The following is a 16,045-nucleotide window of genomic DNA, read 5'->3' as shown; positions in this document are numbered from 1 at the left end:
AGAAGTATCTTTAAAACACCTTGTGACTTTATGCTCTTTTTGTCTACTTCTGTATTATGGAAACTTCCTGTGTTAAAGTGTCCATCTGTAATTACACAATCCTGCTATTGGTGCCACCGTTAGAGAGGCTGTAATGTATGTGACAACTTTACATAGGCAATTCCATTATAACTTGGACATGCGAATTTATAATAAAAATAAGGACAGCATGTATAACTTTAACATGGAGAGTAAATTTTATATCTGTGAGCCCTGGACTGGTTATTCCCTGTCCTATAACCCTGCCTCACTTGGTCTTGACGATAGTTTGCAACTAAAGAAAGTACTGTGATGAAAAGGCTGTAATTGTCACGTTAATCAACATAAAATATCCGAAAGTATTTCACAGGGCAGAAGGAAATCCAGCGCTGAGTCGGGGTAGAGAGATTAGGAGGGATGACCAAAAGCTTCGTCAAAGAGCTGGGTTTTCAGGTTTTTACAGATGGAGAGACTTTTGGAAACGGGTGCTGCTCTGATTATTGCAATAGATGTATTTGTGTAAGATTGTCCCAAGTGGAGTTGAAGTTCTATTATTTATTGATCTCTTTTTGTTTTTAGCAGATGAGCCATTAAGTGTTAAAATAAGTGAAAATGGATGGGCATGGCTAGTTTGTGGTGAAAAACTCATTGTCTGGAAGATTGGCCAGATGCCCATTGCTAAGGTAACAAGCACCAACATGCTTATTGTTTGGATATGTTGCTGACCGACTGTTGCTGAGTATCAGTTATGACTCTGCTGGTAGCGCGCTCTCCTCTGAGTTAGAAGGTTGTAGGTTCAAGTCCCTCTCCAGCACTTGAGCACAAAAATCAATTTGACCCTCTAGTGCAGTACTGAGGGAGTGCTGCACTGTTGGAGGTGCTGTCTTTCAGGTGAGACATTAAACCGAAGCCTTGTCTGCCCTCGGGTGGATGTAAAATATCCCCTGGCACTATTCCAAAGAAGAGCATGGGAGTTATCCCCGCTGTCCTGGCTAATACTTATCCCTTAATCAAAAAGAGATTATGTGGTCATTATCACATTGCTGTTTGTGGGATCTTGCTGTACACAAATTGGTTGCTGTGTTTCCTACATTACAATAGTGACTCCGCTTCAGAAGTACTTAATTGGATGTAAAGCTCTTTGGGACGTCCTGAAGTTGAGAGGCACTTTATAAATGCAAGTCTCTTTGACTGGTTTAAAGCTTTATTTGTCTTATGTTTGGGATAGCAATTATGACCAGAGGCGCATTTGAAATCAGTTGATTTTAGTGTGTCAGAGAGCTGTGTTGTACTCTGCCATCGTGTTGTAGGAATCTGGTTTGCAGCCTTGAATCTGAGTGCATTTCTCATCTTGAGCTCTCAGTATTCAACTCGCATGCTGAGTGTGGTTTGGTCAGATGACAAATTAACAATGTACCTTAACCCAGGAGAAAACACCCAACATGTGCTGGCTAGAATGTTTCCACCTCATCCTGGTTGCTGTTATCTGCTTAGAAGGAGATTGCCAGTCTAGTACTCGCTGCTGAATTAGGGTGGATTGTACTCACGAGGGAAGGCTTTGAGACTGCGCTGACACAATTCACATTGGTGGGCAGAGTGTTGAGAGGAATTTCTTCAATGTGGTTTGGATTCAAATCCTGACCCAAAGCTGGAGGGCTGTCTCCTCACCCATTCTGCTACCTAGCCGTAAAACATCTTTAATTTCACATGAATTATTTTTTAATGCACAGTAAACAGCAGTCATATTCAGTGACCAGATAGATTCATCAGTCCTGTTATACCAGTGGAAGGTGGTAGGAGGCAACATCTATTTGAATGTTGCATCATGAGAAAAGGCAAGGCAGGGCAAAGAAATGAGGGTAGACATCCCAAGTGAGTGGGAGGGCCAACATAAGCTGTGTCTGGGGTTTGCTGACAGCTCCCCTGCAATCTCAGAATTGCTGCCACGTCCTTACAACCCCGTGATGTTGTCCAAAGTGTTGTGGGCATTGTGGATTAAGGAGCTGTTTCCATTTATTTCAGTGACGGTGTTGTAGAAAGGAGGGGAAAGAAACAAATGCTGGTCCAAGTCTGATAAATTATACAAAACAAATAGAATTATAAATTCATTTTAAGGTATAACCAGGAAAATCTCTCCATTTACAGCTGGACCTCCATGCCTTGGTGTGGTTTTAAAAAATGTTTAATATCAAGAAAAGAGTTGGTGTACACAATAGATTTCACTCTGTGCATTTCTGGAGGTTTTGCTAAAGTTTTGTTTCCCTCCCAGCTCTCTGTGTGTAAAGAGTTCCAGTTGCCACCCTGTGATCTCCCATACGTTGCAGACCTTGTCGCTTTATCTCATCCAAATGAACACAGCTCCTTACAGGTGAGTACCTGCATGTGCTGAAAGCAACTGTTGTGGATTTAATTAGTAAAAACTTTGTCATTCCGGGACATAAGCACATAATCCATGCTCGTTCTTACAGTGCAGTCCCAAGGGAGTCTTCGCAGAATCTACAATGCACAAATCAGTCATTTAGCCCAGCTGGTCTATGCTACAGTGGATGGTTCACTTGAGCCTCCTCCTGCTCTAATAACATTATGCACCCTGCCCCCTGTGTCCTCTTCTCTTTCCTTCCCCTCCCCTTTGTGTGTGAGTCAGTGCTCTCTGCTTTGAACACTCCATGTGACAGCGAGCTCCACATTCTCCACTCTGTGCTGAGAGATTCCTGTGTAGTCAGAGATGCTTTCATTTGGTTAATGCATTCATATTGAAGCCTGGTCTGCATGTTTGGGTGAATACAATCGATTCAAAGTGTTTGCTCAGTGTCTTGACCAACACGAAGAAATAGACCAATCTCACCCGCTGTGTGTGAGACTTCACTTTGGATAAAATAGCTGCTCTGTTTGTCTACATAACAGTGCTTTAACAATAGCTAATTAGATGTGTAAGGCCATAGGACATCTAAGACTGGAAGATGTGATAATTTATTGTAAATCAAGTTTTCTTTTGTTCAGTTGAAATGAGTATATTTTGTGCCTGTGTTGAGAATTCAATCATTTGTGATATTGCCATTTGTAAGGGTGTGTATCTCAATGTTCCCCACTCTATCAATATAATGTTGGCGCTTTGCAGTGAAGTATAAAATCATTGTAATGATGTTTGGACTCCTGATGGTGTTCCTTTTGATTTTGGTTGTATTTTCTATAATTTTGCTAAAATGCCAAAGCTGCTGATAGACCTGTACAAAATCGATGGAAATCTTATTAGAGAAAACACCTTCCTATAAAGTTATTAACATATCAATAGATCAGCCTCTTTGTAGCCTCTTCAATGATGCCTTGCACATGTCCATTCACATTCCAAAATGTGAGGAGGGAAGTTGCATAGAAGTACATCGTCTACAGCACAGAAATAGACCATTCGGCCCAACTAGTCCGTGCCGGTGTTTATGCCCACATAAGCCTCCTCCCACCCTCAACATATCTCCTCTATTCCTTTCTCCCTCATCTGCTTATCCAGCTTCCTCTTAAAGACATCTAAGCTATTTGCCTTAAATAGTCCTTGTGATAGCAGCTTCCGTGTTCTCGCCAACCTCTGGATAGATAGGGAAACAGGTCCTGATTGGGAGGAGTAATGGAAAGCTTAGTCAAAAAGTCGATATGTGAGTAGGTTTCAAAAAGGTACAATTGATTTGGGAATTATTGTGTTCAGTCTTCAGGGCTAGATTTAAGGCCAGCTATGTCTGTCTTTTAATAATCGGAACTTTTCCTATGTTTTCAACAAATTTGCAAATGAAAATTTTAAAGAATGAGACAGAGGAGATAGAAGCAGACTGATTCCAATGATTGAGGGATCTAAAACTAGGAGATATAAGCTTTTTTTTCCCCTTAAGCTTTTTTCTAGTGCTATGAATAACTCATAACTTGGTTTTGTTCATCGTGGCCCGTGTAGCTTTTGACTTAATAAAAACAAAATACTGTGCATGCTGGAAATCTGAAATAAAAACAAAGTGCTGGAAATACTCCGCATCTGTGGAGAGGGAAACAGAGTTAACATTTCAGGCCTGTGACCTTTCATCAGAACTGGCCTTACTGTACACAGTACTCCAGATGTGGTCTCACCAATGCCCTGTATAACTGAAGCATAACCTCTCTACTTTTGTATTCAATCAGCCTCAGCAGTGAAGTATAAAATGCTCTAATCACTCATACTCGATTATGTGGGGATATGGTTTCTTGATATTTGTCCTTTTTGTATGCCTCAGGAATAAAGACACCAAAAACATTCGGTTATTTGCTGTTCAAATTGTCCATTTATTACCTTCTCTTCTAGTCTGTGTCGGTGATGGCAGCTTCCAGACAGGGAGCGATATGTTACTGGCCCAGCCTGGCCCATGAGGAATCCTACACCGAAATCACTGTGGATTTTGGCAATGACTGGAAGTGTCTGACTGCTGTAACGGTAAGTCCAATCACTGGCAACCATTTGAGGGAGTGAAGTTGAGGGTCTGTGATCTATAACCATGCAATTCCAGTGTTACATTGGTAACTCCCCACCTTCAGGCCTTGGGTGTTCTGTATCCCTGAACAGTCAAAGCTATAACTCCGGTACTGTGATGTGAAATGTGCCAGTTGTGGCTGGCTGGAACACAGGGCTCCCTTTTTTTCCTGTATATCGACCAATTATTTTTTTGTGGTCACAGGGGTCTGAGGGCAGAGAGACCCACTACAGAATGTAGAGGAGCTGTTGACAGCTTCTGTTTTAACTCTATTCAGAAAGGCACGCTGCAGATACTAAGGGCACACTGAGGTTTGAAGTAAATAAATAAATGCAACTTGAGATTGGTTTTAAACAGGTGAACTTTGGATTGAGGTCTGGGCTTTGGTTATTTTGATGGAGTTATTTCACTTTGTGAAGTCGTGCCATAAGCTGTAACTGAAGCTGTTTTTCAGGTTTCTGTGTGCTCCTTGAATCTCATTTAACATTGCACTAATTCTGTTAAATGGGCTTCAGCCAACTATTCTGTGCTTTTTCTTTTAGGGAGGTGGATTTATTCTCGCTTCTCAGAAGAACCAGTTGCTGCGATTAACAACAGACGGTTCGGGCAAAGTGTGCTTCCGTCCCATACAACAGGGGCAGGGGATGCTGTCGGGACTGGGGCGCAGAGTCTCTTCGCTCTTTGGCATTTTGACACCAGCTACTGATGTTGTGGTAAGACTTTACGACAGTTTGAGTCTACGTACGGGTAACTGTTCTGTTGGGTTTATTCTTCTGCTGTTGAATGTGTGAATATTTAAGTTGTTAACTAGGACCGTTATTATCTATGAAGAAACCTACTCTTTTCTCAATACATGTTAAGGCACAACTAATATAAATTGTCACTGTTTGCTTTGGTAAGTATTGTGAGCTAAAGTTTACTGTTGGATTTTCTCAGCTGTGACATTCTCTTCCTTTCTGTGACAGCTGCGTTCTGTACTGTGGGATGAGGAAAATGAGTGTTTCTATACACTAACTAATTCTAGTCTGAATAAATGGGAAGTGGATGAGACGTCTGAGTGCCATATTTTCAGCTGGGACTTGAACAGATCTATGAAAGAGGATCTGGGGGATTCAGTCTGGGTAAGATGTGTTAGTCTGACTTATCAGTGGCCTTTTGCGTGCAGAGTTTAAGTGGTGTGCCTGTACAGAGAGATGTGCCCTGATGGGATGCCTCTGTTAAATTTCTTTGAAATGGGCTGATTTGAATTTTTGTCTTATCAGTCCTTTTACAATTTTAGTTTGGTCTCTAGTAGTTCTGTGCAGTCGTACTGTCTAACAGGAGGAAGTCTAATCCGAGTCCGGTGCTCTGGGAACAGTGAAACTGAATGTAACTCTACTGTGCTGTGAAGGGGTGGACTGTGGATTTGTTCATAAGACTCAATTTGGGGTGAGGGGTATCCGCTCCACTGGGCTCTTCATCTATCTTCTGGAGAACTGTTTGGAGACCCAGTGATGAGTTGGCCACTGACTCACTACCTCAACTGCAGGTAGTGACGGGAGACCAGGGATGGGGATTATAACTGAAAATAGAATGTCAACTCCCAGCCCCCACCCCCAACAGGAATTGAAGTGGTAACTTTGTACTTTGAATTTCCATTGAACCTAGGGTGATGATGAAAATTATGAAGTCACTAAGTCTGGAATCAATGTGCAGTATCTGGATTTGCAGCTGAGCAAGTAAGTGGACTTTTTTTTTATTTGGTGCATTTACTTAGTGTTTCTGGTAAGATTGACTCCAATCCTTTCCTTGCCCAGCTGTCTAGCCCTGCAAGAAAGTACATCTAATATGTAGGAAAATGGCAGTGAGGTCATTCTTATAATAGCTTAGAATGAGAAAAGACCATTCAATCCCTCAAGCCCTTCCATCTACAGACCTGCTACAACCTGCCCTGTTATGTACTCGACCAGTATTGTTTCCTTAGGAAGGCAAAGACCCAAATCTGCAACTTCCAAGAATGGAATTTATTTTGACCAGTTGTGATTAAGTACAAAATTCTGTTCTACGAGGACTATAATTTATACTATTCTTCCTACATTATTCAGCTGTGCCCAGTTGTCTGCATTAGTGATGTTTTGAGAGTTGCAGCAAGGTACGGTGTGCCGGTCAAACATTTTCTCTGTGAGCCTCAATTGCTTATTTTGGAGCCCGTGGGATGCATGAGAAAGCTGTGGACTGATGCCAGATAATATGACCAGTGGGTAATGTATGAGGGAGAGGGTGAAGGATGAAACTGTAGGGGACACCAGAGGTAATTGTTTGAGTGTGGGAGATAAAACTGTGGCGGCAGTGTAGAGCTACAGTGGGACCAAGAGGAAAGCCTGGATGGTGAAGTGGAAGGAAGCAGAGAGATCGAGGAAAATAAGGGAGCAGTGATTTGCCGCCTTTGTCTCTCTGCATGTTATTATTGACATTGGTCAGTGAGAGCTTGATGCTGTACATGGGGATGAAACCTGATAAGAGGGCTTCAAACCAGGAGTGATAAGTTAGATAGGTGTCCCTAGTTTGAGATGTGTTCCAGGATGAAAGGGAAGTTCTGAGATGGGAAGGTAGTTTGAGCAGATTGATTGGTGGATGTGGGGTTTTCTGAAGAGCATGTGGTAGGGACTAAACCTGAGGGCAGGCATAGGATGATGGCCACTATAGGGGCACTGAGAAAGGGTCATGGAAGTGAAGTTTATTGATATCGAGGGAGAGATGGAGGAGAGGGGTTGCTGGGAGGGGTTAGCAAAGGCAGGAGCATCAGAGCTAATTCACTTTATCTTGGACCCAAAAGCTCACAATTCCTGCACATTTGATGTATGGGTTGAGAGTGGGGTGCTGGAAGGTGGTTAGAGAACACTGTTTGTAAAGAGCTGGGCGGTGGAACAGAGAACCTTGCTGTGGGAAGCGAGTGATGCTCAATGCGAAATGCACTGAAACACTGAAGGAGGAATGTGAAATGACCCACCTGGTGAGAATCTTGCCAGTTTGTTCAGGTCATCAAAGATTATGGATGATGTGCTTCTACCTGTCAATGTCCTAATGGAACTCCTTTATTGATCTGACTCAGCTCAGTACCACATATTATTCTCTTTCTGTTTGGAGTGTGGGCTGTTTCTCCACTTGTGCTCACTCTCTCTTGAGCATGGTGTGCCTGGGCTCACGCGCACTCATGTGCCTGTGGGGTTGCTCGCTCTTTTGTAGCTGACTTGCTAGGGCTGGGGTGGGGGCATGTTCTACAGTCAAAACCTTGGCTTCTGTAGATTGAGGGCTGCTGTTTGGTGTTATTGCTCCTTGTTTTAAAGGAATATTGTTTTAAAATGACCGGCGATGTTTGTACTTCAAATTGTTGCATCTTTGTTTTCCAGGGAGGGTCTGGTGGTATTGACAGCAGCCTGGAACCATGGAGATGCTCCATGCTTAACTTATTACATTCTAACCACTCTGCAGGATAATGGCTATCACATATCCGATGAAATTAGAGTGGAGGTCACTGAATATTGTCCAGTTTATCAGGTAATAGTTGGATCCTGTTTTCAAGTATATATTGTGGAACTTACTACCACAAGAGTAAATGAGCAGATGAGCGCGGATGCATTTAAAGGGAAGCTGGATAAGTTTTTTTAACAAAAGTAAAATACTGCGGATGCTGGAAATACTCAGCAGGTCTGGCAGCAGCTGTGGAGAGAGAAGCAGAGTTAACGTTTTAGGTCTAAGTTCTGATGAAAGGTCACAGACCTGAAACGTTAACCAAGTTTTTTTTTAACATGAGGGAGCAAGGAATCGAAAATGGGGTTAAATTAAGTAAAATAGCAGAATGGATCAGTGGAGCGAATGGCATATTTCTGTGCTGTGTATTCCATGTAATTCTATGTATATTGCTTTCAAAGTTATAATTTCTCAGTAAAGGTGTTATAAATACAAGTTGTTGGTGTTGACTGGGTAAATTTTTAGAAAACTTGAGACGACATTTAACAAAATGAAGTTTAATTTGCCAATGCTTGCAGTTTAGTTTAAAGGCGTGTAAAGTTTACGATTCTGATTTTCTAAAATATAATAACGTAGAACATTTCACTTGTTCAACCTGATTGTGCAGGCTTACAACCTGTAGCATCTCCAACATAGATTTCCAAATACTGACTGGTGCTATAGGGTGGAGTAGTGTCAAGCTGAGAGCACTGGTGAGGGCTGCTTGTGGACACCCGTGTGAGCAGCTGGTCTTAATGGGAGGTGGGAGAAGGGAGGTGGCCTGGGAATTGGGGGAGAAGGGAAGATGTGCCCTGACTGCCAGCCCAAATACTCATGGGAAGTGGTGACCAAGGAAGGAAAGTGAAGTTTGTCAGAATTCAGCAAATAAGTTTGAGAGAAAGATCTTTCCCCACATAATTACTGGAGTTTCAAAACTGATTATAGCTGTGTGGAGGGTTTCGAAGCTTGTGTTTGAATTTCCCTGTGGTTCCCATTCTTGTCTTTTTGTTGAACTGACTCCGCCAACTGAGAACGCTTACTAACTTTAAACCGCTCCATTTCAGCCAGACGAGGAGCTGCCATGCCAGCGATTCTTGTTGCCAGATTACTCAAGCCAAGCTGCATATCTCTACACATACGATATGGTGTTTGCATGCTGCACGGGGACAGGACGGGCCAGTCTGCCCCAGGAGAAACTTGTCCTGAATATGCCAGGTATGACTTCACCTAAGTGTTAATCACTGGCCCATTGTTAAATATGTTTGGGAACAATGGTTCTAAATTGGCAAGTTCTTGGAAGTCCTTTGGATGTGTGATGTAGTTTAGTTTAGAGATACAGCACTGAAACAGGCCCTTCGGCCCACCGAGTCTGTGCCGACCATCAACCACCCATTTATACTAATCCTACACTAATCCCATATCCCTACCACATCCCCACCTGTCCCTATATTTCCCTACCACCTACCTATACTAGGGGCAATTTATAATGGCCAATTTACCTATCAACCAGCAAGTCTTTGGCATGTGGGAGGAAACCGGAGCACCCGGAGGAAACCCACGCAGACACAGGGAGAACTTGCAAACTCCACGCAGGCAGTACCCAGAATTGAACCCGGGTCGCTGGAGCGGTGAGGCTGCGGTGCTAACCATTGTGCCGCCCTAATGATGTAGGGCATCAAATTCACCCAGGGGCACTACTGCTGGTTCTCTGAGGAGTAGGCTAAAGCATGAGAGGAGCTTTACTCTCTGGCTGCTGATCTCAGCAGGTTTAATGTTGGTGATAGATCCCTGATATTGTGAGACTCTGCTCCCGACGCACAGTCTTTCCACAAGAGCACAGGTCAGGATTCGGCATGAGTTTTAATGAGCAGAAAATAGTGTTCAGCGCTGTACTGAGCAGGTTGACACTCTCTCAGATGGGAAATGAATTTAATTAATATCTCTAAAATCAGAATCAAAATATAAACTTTCTACATTAATTAGAATCCCACATTATTTTACTTAAATGATTTCTTTATTTGAAATTGCCAAACACAGATGCTGCTTGAAGCATTTGAAATGGTATTATTGAGGTGTTCACAGACCAGAGCTCCCTACTACACAGGGATATGAACTCTCTTTTAAAGTATCATTGATTCCATACAGTGAATAGCAGAAAGCTGTAAGCACAAGGGGTCATGTAATGGTTTGTGGGTGGAGCTATAAACTTTAGTGTTAATTTGCATTTATTCATTAATTCATATCTGTCATAGCCAGAGATTCACCTGCAATGGCTTCTCTTCCTGCTCCTGCACCGTAACCTCTGCTGTTCCCCAAGTCTATCCTCGGCCCCCTCCTATTCCTCATCTACATGCTGTCCCTTGGTGACATCATGCATAATCGTGGCTTCGGTTTCCATATATACGCTGACAATACCCAGCTCTACCACACCATCTCTCTTGACCCCCTCCTCTACCTCTAAATTGTTTGACTGGCTGTATGACATCCAGTATTGCATTGAATGAGCAGAAATTTCTTCCAGTTAAATATTGGGAAGACATTGTATATTCCCTTGCCTTGTTAGTCCTCCCAAAATGCATTACCCTCTGCTTTTCAGGATTAAATTCCATTTGCCACTGCTCCGTCCATCTCACCAGCCCATCTATATCTCCCTGTAATCTAAGGATTTCCTCCTCACTATTTACAACACCACCAATTTTCATGTCATCTGCGAACTTACTGATCCTACCTCCTATATTCATGTCTAAATCATTAATGTACACTACAAACAGCAAGGGTCCCAGCACCGATCCCTGTGCTACACCACTGGTCACAGGCTTCCAATCGCAAAAACAGCTCTAGACCATTGCCTCACCAATGACTCCATCCCTCTCACTGTTAACTTTGGAGGCTGAACCAGACTGTTTGCAACCTCAGTGTCATATTTGACCTCAAGGTAAGCTTGTGACCACATCTCCACGCCATCACTAAGTCCTCTTATTTTCACCTCTGTAACATCGCCCGACTCCGTTCTTGCCTCGGCGCATCTGCTGCTGAAATCCTCATCTGTGACTTTGTTGCTTCTAGACATGATTATTCCAGTACATTCCTCGCTGGTTTTCCACATTTTACCGTCTGCAAACTTGAGGTCTTCCAAAACTCTGCTGCCTGTGTCCTAACTCGCACCAAGTCCCATTCCTCCATCACCCCTGTGCTCATTGACCTACACTGGCTCCTGGTTAAACAACACTTTAATAAAAAAAAAAATTCTCATCCTTATTTTCAAATCCCTCTAAAGGCCTCACCTCTCCCTAGCTCTGTAATCTCCTCCAACCCGACAACTCTGCACTCTGCCAGTTCTGGCCTCTTTTGTGCTCCCAATTTTAACCATTCTACAATTGGTGGTAGTTCCTTCAGCTGCCTGGGCCCTAACCTCTGGAATTCCATCCCTAAACCTCTTCATCTCTTTTCTGCCTTTTAAGACACTGCTTAAAACCTAACTCTTTGACCAAGCTTTTGGTCATCTGGCCTAATATCTCCTTATGAGGCTTGGTGTCCAATTTTGTTCCATAACACTCCATAAAGTGCCTTGGGATGTTTTACTACATTAAAGCTGATATATAAATGCAAGTTGTTAATGTATTGGTTTGTGTGTTAATTGTGAAATCCTGTCACTGATTGTAGGCGATGGTATCCTGGGTGCTGGAAGTTTTGCTGGATTACCCATCCTCTTCTGCAGGAACAATGGTTTGGTTGCTGCTCGACCCAAAGAAACTGTATCAATGTTACCTGAAAATATTGAAGATTCTCTGGCCTTAGCGGCCTCTGAGCCAACAGTGCAGGTAAAGTTTAGTTCTGTTATATACTACTACTTATAGTATAATGGGATGTCAAGAATAAAAACAGAAAAAGCTGGAAATACTCAGCAGATCTGGCAGCATCTGTGTAGGGAAGAAGAAAACGTGTTAAGTTGATGGCCTTTCATCAAAACTAACTAACTAGACTAAAATAGGATATCTAGTTTGGCTATCCATTCCGTAGCCTCCAGAGAGGCCAAGTGGGGAAATGAGGTGTTTCCTGCACCAGATTTTAATGGGCAGGTTGATGTGATGTGTTCCATGGTCAGGGACTCGTGGCCACAATTGCACTTCAGGTCGTCCCTCAACTTTCACTTATGGAGCAGGTGGTTGCATCATCCATGTACTGTGCAATTCAGTTGAGCGATGTCTGCTATCGTCGAGGGATTTTGAATCCATGGACCTCTGCTGTTGGGCGGGTGATGAGGTGTTGGTTCTTTTATGCTGCTTGTGTCCCTCAATTCCATCCATCAGTGGGATGGTACCAGCTGCATGAATATTAGCTGCTGTTTCCCAGAATGGCTGATGTGATTTTAAATGCTTTCTTGGTAGGTTTTCAAGTCATCGTGATTGGGAAGGTTGGTCTTAAACAAGATCTTTTCCATCTCGTTGTGCATGATAACATTGCAGTGAATGACAGGCGGGTGATGTGGGACAGCACTGGGAGCTTCTTAGTTGGAGTGGACTTTAGCTGTACATCTATGATCTTTGGTGTCTGCAGGTCTGTGAGGCAGAGCAGTATTCTGTTGTAGAGTAGTTCAGGTTTATGTCCTCATCACCTTCCAGCGAGTTTCTGGACCAGGTTCACTCTGTTCTGTTGTGTGATGGAATCTGATCTGTGCACTGCTGCCATGTACAGCCATTGCTGTGTATGATGTGCAGTATGACCACAGTGAGTGTGAGGTGTAGAAATGAATGGTGTGTCCCAAATTTTCTTTTACACGAATAGCTTTTAGCTTTATAGAAATTTGCAGTGAAGTTAATTTGATATAAAGGTAGAAACTTTGAAAATGGGTGAAATTGTAGATAACTAAAATAATTCACAAAATAAAATTACGGGGATTATTTTCTCTATAATTTCACTTTGGTTGCAGCCTTTTCTTCCGCAGGAGGCCCATCGAGTCCATGCCAGCTCTCTATGGAGCTATCCAGTCAGTCCCACTCCCCCATTCGATTCCTGTTGCCCTGAAAGTTTATTTCCTTCAAATGGCCATCCAATTTCCTTTTGAAGTCAATGATTGTCTCTGCTTCCACCATTCTTGTGGGCAGCGAGTTCCAGGTCATTACCACCCGCTGCATTAAAAAAGGTTCTTCCTCATATTCATCTGCATATCTTTTCCAAAACTTTCAATCTGTATCCCCTAGTCCTTGTACCATTAGTTAATGGGAACAGTTTTCCTTGTCTAACTAATCTAAGCCTGTCATAATCTTGTACACTTCTATTGAATCTCTCCTCAACGATGGTGGTGGTGCTTTGATTGTTTTTTTTTGGTTAATTACTGTGATTTAATGCATTGTTAGGTTAAAATCAGATCTTTTTCTCAGAGTGATGCCAGACAGCCATTTGAAAGAGCAGAGATGGAGGCACAGGAGGATAAAGCTAAGTTGTTGAAGACTGCCTTTGTGATGTATTGCAGGTAAGACCAGGTAGCAGGAATCTTGGTGTTGGATGCAGGTATTTTACAAATAATTGTAAAGAACGTACAACACAGAATCACCAGAATGATACCGAGGTTTAGAGGGTTAAATTATGAGCACAGGTTGCATAAAGTTGGTCTGTTTTCCCTTGAGTTCAGAAGGTTGGGGCATGATCAAATTGAGATGTTTAAAATGTTCAAGGGATTCAACAGGGTAGATTCAGAGTAACTCTTTCCTCTGGTGGAGGGGGCATAATCTTAAAATTACAGCTAGGCCATTTATAAGTGAAATCAGGAAGCATTTTTTTCGAAAGGTGGTGGATATATGGAACTGTCCCCAAAAAGGCTGTGGGCGCTCTGAATCAATGGTAGTTTTCAGAACTGAGCTCAATAAATTTTTGTTAAATTCAGGGAATCAAGAAATATGGAGTTGAAGTACAGATTAGCCATGATCTAATTGCATGCTGGAACAAGCTGAATGGCCTCCTCCTGTTCCTGTGTACCTTTGAAATGAAACATTTAAGTGTTAGTTGGGTTATTAATTTCAGACTGGGGCAAATCTTGCAATTGCTTGTTCGTTCTGTTGGGTACAGTTTGAGTTACTTTTAATAACTAACTTCCAGAAAGGACATAATTGGTGCCCAGACCATGTTGGAGGAAATCTTCCCAGATGATGTTGATATGGGACCTGATTCTGACCTGGACTTTGCTGTGGCACAGATCAGTCTCGATCTAATCAATGACTATCCTGCCTGTGACCCACGCTGGGCCGAATCTGTACCGAACGGTAAGGCTTTGTACTAGAAAGCTGCATTGCTGAATTTGTTGGAATACACTGTTTATTGCATAAGTAAAAATGATTACTGTTAATGGAAAATTGATACAGTACATAGGAACACGGGAGCAGGAGTAGGCCATTCAGCCCATCGAGCCTGCTCCGCCATTCAATACGATCAAGGCTGATCATCCACTTCAATGCCCTTTTCCCACTCTATCCTCATATCCCTTTATGTCATTGGTATTTAGAAATCTGTCAATCTCTACTTTAAACATACGCAATGACTGAGCTTCCACAGCCCTCTGCGATAAAGAATTCCAAAGATTCACAACCCTCTGAGTAAAAAAATTCTCCTTATCTCAGTCCTAAGTGGCTTCCCCCTTATTTTGAAATTGTGTCCCCTGGTTCTAGACTCCCCAACCAGGGGAAGCATCTGAGCTGCTTACGTATTTTGTAGGTTTCAATGAGATCACCTCTCATTCTTCAAAACTCGAGAGAACACAGGCCCAGTTTCCCCAATCTCTCTTCACAGGACAGTCCCGCCATCCCAGGAACAAGTCTGGTGAACCTTCGTTGCACTCCCTCTATGGCAATAATATCCTTCCCAAGGTAAGGGGATCAAAACTGCACACAGTACTCCAGGTGCGGTCGAACCAAGGTTCTAGACAGTTGAAGCAAGACTTCACTACTCCTGTACTCAAATCCAGTTGTGATAAAGGCTAACATACCATTAGCCTTCCTAATTGTTGCTGCACCTGCATGTTAGCTTTCAGTGACTTATTGACAGGAACACCCAGGTCCCTTTGGACATCTACACTTTCTAATCCCTTACCATTTAAGAAATACTCTGCACATCTGTTCCCTGTTCCTCCTACCAAAGTGGATAACCTCACATTTTTCCTCATTATATTCCATCTGCCATGTTCTTGCCCACTCATTAAGTCAGTGCAAATCCTCTTGAAACCGCTTTGCATCTTCCTCACAACACACATCTCCACCTAGTTTTGTGTCATCTGTGAAATTAGAAATATTACATTTGGTTCCCGCATCCAAATCATTGATGTATACTGTGAACAGCTGGGGCCCAAGTACTGATCCTTGCAGTACCCCACGAGTTACAGCCTGCCAACATGAGAATGACCTGTTTATTCCTACTCTCTGTTTTCTGCCTGTTAACTAATCCTTAATCCATGCCAGTATATTACCTCCTATCCCGTGTGTTTTATTTTATTTAGAGATACAGTACTGAAACAGGCCCTTTGGCCCACCGAGTCTGTGCTGACCAACAACCACCCATTTATACTAACACTACAGTAATCCCATATTCCCTACCACCTACCTACACTAGGGGCAATTTACAATGGCCAATTTACCTATCACCTGCAAGTCTTTGGCGGTGGGAGAAAACTGGAGCACCCGGCGAAAACCCATGCGGTCACAGGGAGAGCTTGCAAACTCCGCACAGGCAGTACCCAGAATTGAACCCAGGTCCCTGGAGCTGTGAGGCTGTGGTGCTAACCACTGTGCCACTGTGCTAACCAATCTCTTGTGGGGGACTTTAGAGTCATACAGCATAGAAACACTTTATCAAAAGCCTTCTGAAAATTCAAGTATACTACGTCCACCAACTCCCCTTTATCAAACATGATTTCCCATTCATAAATCCATGTTGACTTTGCCCAATCAGATTATTATCCAAGTGTCCATTTATCACATCCTTTAGAATAGATTTTAGCATTTTCCCTACTCCAGATGTAAGGCTAACAAGTCTGTAGTTCCCTTTTTTCTCTCTCCCTCCCTTCT

General features: G+C 42.8%; 1 protein-coding gene across 3 annotated transcripts in view; it reads left to right on the top strand.

Annotated features, from left to right (window-relative positions):
- Positions 1-16,045, top strand: part of nup133 (nucleoporin 133) — a 55,196-nt gene that overhangs the window by 12,856 nt on the left and 26,295 nt on the right. For 2 of the 3 annotated variants that reach the window (XR_010976140.1, XM_068044215.1), the window contains exons 3-13: positions 598-701; positions 2,288-2,386; positions 4,337-4,465; positions 5,045-5,215; positions 5,468-5,623; positions 6,150-6,220; positions 7,892-8,039; positions 9,056-9,206; positions 11,655-11,812; positions 13,373-13,464; positions 14,088-14,251. Coding sequence is in view for 2 of the 3 variants with exons in the window: in XM_068044215.1 (XP_067900316.1) it covers positions 598-701; positions 2,288-2,386; positions 4,337-4,465; positions 5,045-5,215; positions 5,468-5,623; positions 6,150-6,220; positions 7,892-8,039; positions 9,056-9,206; positions 11,655-11,812; positions 13,373-13,464; positions 14,088-14,251 (1,443 nt within the window). In the remaining variant the exon portion in view is untranslated. The remainder of the gene's footprint in view (positions 1-597; positions 702-2,287; positions 2,387-4,336; positions 4,466-5,044; positions 5,216-5,467; positions 5,624-6,149; positions 6,221-7,891; positions 8,040-9,055; positions 9,207-11,654; positions 11,813-13,372; positions 13,465-14,087; positions 14,252-16,045) is intronic. The other variant, XM_068044216.1, reaches the window with a different exon arrangement.

This window comes from Heterodontus francisci, chromosome 13, assembly GCF_036365525.1.
Source record: "Heterodontus francisci isolate sHetFra1 chromosome 13, sHetFra1.hap1, whole genome shotgun sequence".
In the NCBI taxonomy this organism is placed as follows: Eukaryota; Metazoa; Chordata; class Chondrichthyes; order Heterodontiformes; family Heterodontidae; genus Heterodontus; species Heterodontus francisci.
This window is presented reverse-complemented; position numbering and strand designations above follow the sequence as displayed.